Here is a 5005-nt window from a genome sequence, read left to right on the forward strand (position 1 = left end):
CGCGGAGCCTCCCGGCAGATTTCGGGGAGGGGGCTGCGCTCCATTGTTCACTCCGGCCAATCAGGGTCGCCCCTTTCCGTGCAGCCAATCCCGCGTCGCCCCCGCCTCCCACCCAGCGCGCCCGCCCACCGGCTGCGGGTCCCCGTCGCCTCCCCGGCACCCCGGGTTCTGGGGGAGGCTGGTGACGCCGCAGGTCCCGCCCCCGCCCGGCCCGGCGACGGCGTGCTGACGTCATGCTGCGTGCGGGCCGGTGTGGTCGGTCCTGCGAGTCCGCGGGGCCCGAGTTAGTTCGCAAAGAGCCGGCGGGGCGCGCGACCCTGGTCCTCCGCCCGGCGCGCACGGGGCGCCCGCCGCCGCCGCCTGCATGGTGGATCTCCTTCTCCGCTGTCCTGCCCTGGGTGCTATGGGGGATCCTGCCAAGAGTGAGTCTCCCCGGGGCGTGGGCGTGTGCGCGCTGGAGGCGCGCTGCTCCTGCGGCAGGAGGATGCCGGCCGGGTTCCACAAGTGGCTCGTATTTGACAGGACCCGGGGCGACCCGGAGCAAAACGGACGCCTCCCCCTCCACCCCCCGCAGCGCGGCCCCCCGCTGCTTCAGTTCTGAGCAGTTCGGCCCTGTCTCCAGCTCGCGGGGCTGGCCTCGGGCTGCGGGACCTGCCGAGACCATTCGGTGGGACTCAGGGCGGGGGGCTCGGCTGCTCGCTGGCCTTGGGTGCGTTCGGATGCAGACCGTTTCTCTGGCCTGACCTTGAGGATGCGAGGCGCCGGGCTGAGCCAGTGTGCGGGGTGGGGGGACGGAGGGGGGGGCTGCCGGGGGAGGGGGCCGGGGTCCCGCTCCTGTGGACGCGGTGGGTCCGCAGAGCCCGAGTGTCCAGTTCCTTTCTCCGCACCCACGACCTTAGCCTTTGGCTCCAACACACACATCGATACAACGACGGTCCGAGTGGATGTTTTTTTAAGTTTTGGGGTGCGGGGCGGAGGCGAAACGCCTTTACAAACCCTGTTTTTTTTGTGTGTGAGTTCCCAGTCGCCCGGAACCTTTAGAAAGTCCGCTTCCTTTTTTTCTCGTGGCGCAATTCTCGCCTGAGAGCAAGCGGGCCGGGCCGGGCCGGGCCTGACGGGTGTCCTTCCCGGCAGAGAAGCCAGGCACGGCCACGTGCGTGGGCTGCGGGAGTCAGATCCACGACCAGTTCATCCTGCGCGTGTCCCCCGACCTGGAGTGGCACGCCGCCTGCCTCAAGTGCGCCGAGTGCAGCCAGTACCTGGACGAGACGTGCACGTGCTTCGTGAGAGACGGGAAGACCTACTGCAAGCGGGACTACGTCAGGTGAGGCCCGGCACCCCTCCCGGCGGGCACGGGCCGCGGCCCCGCGCTCACCGCCCGCCCCGCGCCCGCAGGCTCTTCGGCGTCAAGTGCGCCCAGTGCCGCGTGGGCTTCAGCAGCAGCGACCTGGTGATGCGCGCGCGGGACAGCGTCTACCACATCGAGTGCTTCCGCTGCTCCGTGTGCAGCCGCCAGCTGCTGCCGGGCGACGAGTTCTCGCTGCGGGAACACGAGCTGCTGTGCCGGGCCGACCACGGGCTCCTGCTGGAGCGCGCGGGGGCCGGCAGCCCGCGGAGCCCCGGCCCGCTCCCCGCGCGGGGCCCGCATCTGCCAGGTGAGCGCGTCCGCGCGCGCGCGCGGGGTGGGCGCAGGGCCGACGCAGGGACGGGAAGTTGTCGCTTGCGTGTATCTGTGTCTGCGGAACTGCGTGTGTGCGGGGGAAACCGTCTGCGGGCCTCCGGGAGCCGGGACGGTGTGCGTGCGTTCGTGCGCGCGGGGAGGGCTGCGGAGATTTGTGTCCCCGTGATCAGGACACGGGGGACGCGGTTCCAGGAGCAGGAGCAGGAGCAGGGGCTGGAGGAGGAGGAGCGCGGGCCCGGCTCAGGCGGCGCTGAGGACCAGCCACCAAGGAAGAGCGGTGTCCGCGTCGTGTTTTGAGGCCCAGTTTGAGGAAGGACGTAGCCAAAGGCTCACCGGCGGGGCGGGAAGGGGCACACTCCCGCGGGGGACGCCGTGGGTCCTGCGGGGCTGAGTGCGCGGTCGGGGTCCGTGTGCCGGGCGGGGGCCGCAGACCCGAGCGCCGGTCCTGGCCCCTGCGGTGCCGGGAGGCCTGGCCGTGTCCCCGCTCCCACCACCCCGCCTCTGGCCCTCCTTCCCCTATAGAAGGAGCCACCGAGCTGGGGCGGCTGTTCGTAAATATTTACCCAGAAACTCCTTGGAGGGGGGTTACATGGAATCAGGGCGCAGGAATTCGGGGTGCGCAGACCCCGTGGGGACGCGCGAGTGAGGCGGGATGAAGCCAGTTCCGGGAACCGCGCCCGCGGATCTCCCTTTTGTTTGTCGCGGGGCCGCGGGAATCGGGGCCTATTTTCCCGGGTGGGGAGAACGCAGGGCCGGCGAGGGCCGCGCTGGCAGCCGCTGGGCCGGGAACCCTGGCCGCTGAGGGCGGAACAGCACCCAGGCCCGTGTGCACAGCCTGGTCCGAGTGACCCCCCCGAGAGAGGGGGTAGGGCTGGAGGGGCCCGCGGCGCGGAAGGTGAGCCCCCAAATTCGAGCAGCTAGGCGCTGGGGGTCCTCCCCCTCCAGAGGCCTGGGCCCCCCTTCCTCTGCCTCCGAAACGTGGACTTTTCGCGGAGGCGATTCCGTCTCCCGTTCAGGTCACGCGGGCCTCCTCGGTCCAGTAAGTGCAGGAGGCTCGGTCGGGACCACTCCCGCACTCAGGCAGGTCGGGGGCAGCCACTCCCGCACTCGGGCAGGTCGGGACCACTCCCGCACTCAGGCAGGTCGGGGGCAGCCACTCCCGCACTCACTCGGGCAGGTCGCTGCGCGCGGAGGGTCGGGGGCTCGGGAAGGGGCGACCATGCGCACCGCCCTCCTCCGAGTGGGGCGGAGAGAGAGAAAGGGAGGCGAATGGTACAACGAAATCAACGAATAAAAGAGAAACGAAGTCCAGGCGGAGGGCTCGACGGGGCGGGTGCGGGCGGCGGCTGCGGGGGCGCACCGGCCTCTCGCTCACCGAGCCCTTTGCTCCCCGCGCCCCCGGTGCGAGCAGAGCCCGGGTCCGGCAGGCAGCCCGCGCTGCGCCCGCACGCGCACAAGCCGGCGGAGAAGACGACCCGCGTGCGGACGGTGCTCAACGAGAAGCAGCTGCACACCCTGCGGACCTGCTACGCCGCCAACCCGCGGCCTGACGCGCTCATGAAGGAGCAGCTGGTGGAGATGACGGGCCTGAGCCCGCGGGTCATCCGCGTCTGGTTCCAGAACAAGCGCTGCAAGGACAAGAAGAAGTCGCTCCTCCTGAAGCAGCTGCAGCAGCAGCAGCACAGCGACAAGACGGTGAGGGCCGAGCTGAGCGGCGGTGGCGGGGGGCCGCGTCCCGCACCCTCCTCTGGACGGGCACTGGGGAGACCGGGGAGTGGGCCTCTCCAGACGGTCTGTGCTTGGGCCTTCAGAGTAAGGCTCTCCGTGGGGTTCTGGGCTCCCTAATTATTGTATCTGAGCTGGGGTCTCCGCCCCCCAAAAGGCAGATCTGAGTTGGGGGTCCCTGGAGCCCAAGTCTGGCCGGTCGTGTCCTGCGTTCCTGGCGAGGACGGGGACTCAGGCCTGGGGTTCCCTGGCCCTGGGGCTCCCAGCCCTGAGGCCGGGCTGTGGCGGAGGGTTGGCGGGGTTGAGGCCCCCGAGTATTCTCTCTGGGGAAGGAGAGCCACCCCCGTGCGGTCGCGTCAGGCCCCGGGCCCCGTCTCCAAGGTGGAGGGAAACGCGAGAGCGAGACCTAACTCGGAGCGCCCCACGCATCCTCTGCTTGGTCCCCCAGAGCCTGCAAGGACTGACCGGGACGCCGCTGGTGGCGGGCAGCCCCATCCGCCACGAGAGCGCCTTGCAGGGCAGCGCGGTCGAGGTGCAGACCTACCAGCCGCCGTGGAAGACGCTCAGCGAGTTCGCGCTGCAGAGTGACCTGGACCAGCCCGCCTTCCAGCAGCTGGTGAGGCCCCGGCCTGCCCGCGCGGCCGCGGGGCGGAGGCGGCGTTTAGCCGGGGAGCCGGGGAGCGGGGCCTTGCGCGGGGGGGCCGGCGGGGACAGCCCTAGGCGAGCGGGGGGGGGGGTGTTGGTGTTGGGGGGCAGGGGTGCTGCGACCGCACCCCCTGCCCATAATTCGCTTTAAGCCAGGTCTCCCTGGATGAAGGCGCGCGTAGCGGCGGGATGACCCGGCATTTGGGGGGACCGGGCCCAGGTCTCTGAGGGGCTCGCTCGCAGCCAGAGGCGCGTCCCCAGGGGCATCCGACTCGGAGCCCCGACCAGGCGCGCCTTCACGCCCCTCCCTGCGGCCTCCAGGTCTCCTTCTCCGAGTCCGGCTCCCTGGGCAACTCCTCCGGCAGCGACGTGACCTCCCTGTCCTCGCAGCTCCCCGACACGCCCAACAGCATGGTGCCGAGCCCCGTGGAGACGTGAGGCCCCAGCCCGCGGACCACGCATGCTCCCTGCATGAGACTCGCCCGCGCTCAGCCCAGCCCAGCGCCCCCGCCTCCGTAACTGTCACGATTGTTATTTAAAGAGAAGGTTCGCCGCCGAGAGGCGTCCCGAGGGCCGCGAGCCCAGGGCGCACCCGCTTTCCCGGGCCGAGAGCCCCGCTCCGAGGACTGGCGTGCGCTCAGAACCGAACTCGGGGGTTGCCGCGCGTCAGCCCTGCCCTCTCCTCTCCCCGCGGCTGCGGCTGCGGCTGCGGCTGCGGGGGGGCCCGAGGGGCTCCGGCGGGGAGAGGACGGAAGGAAGGCCGCGAGGAGCAGACCTCAGCCCCGCAAAGCGCATGACCGCCGGGGAAACAGAAACGGGACTTACCTTGAACGCGTTTAAATTATCCGTCGACGGAGGACAGAGCGTGTGCGCCTTTGCCTAACAGAACGTAAGTTATTGTTATTTATTGTAAGGACAGTCCGTTCATAGTGGGACGAATATTTTCATCTTAAT

At 70.2% G+C, this 5005-nt stretch overlaps 1 protein-coding gene across 1 annotated transcript; it reads left to right on the forward strand.

The window, feature by feature from the left end:
• Window positions 1-268: 268 nt before the first annotated feature.
• On the forward strand, window positions 269-5005 carry ISL2 (ISL LIM homeobox 2). Its single transcript, XM_080651685.1, has 6 exons — window positions 269-422; window positions 1135-1324; window positions 1396-1655; window positions 3093-3376; window positions 3855-4022; window positions 4373-5005. The coding sequence occupies exons 1-6, from the start codon at window positions 365-367 to the stop codon at window positions 4487-4489; spliced, it is 1077 nt and encodes a 358-aa protein (XP_080507811.1). The 5' UTR covers window positions 269-364; the 3' UTR covers window positions 4490-5005.

The sequence above is a fragment of the Plecotus auritus genome (assembly GCF_963455305.1).
Source record: "Plecotus auritus genome assembly, chromosome: 15".
In the NCBI taxonomy this organism is placed as follows: domain Eukaryota; kingdom Metazoa; phylum Chordata; class Mammalia; order Chiroptera; family Vespertilionidae; genus Plecotus; species Plecotus auritus.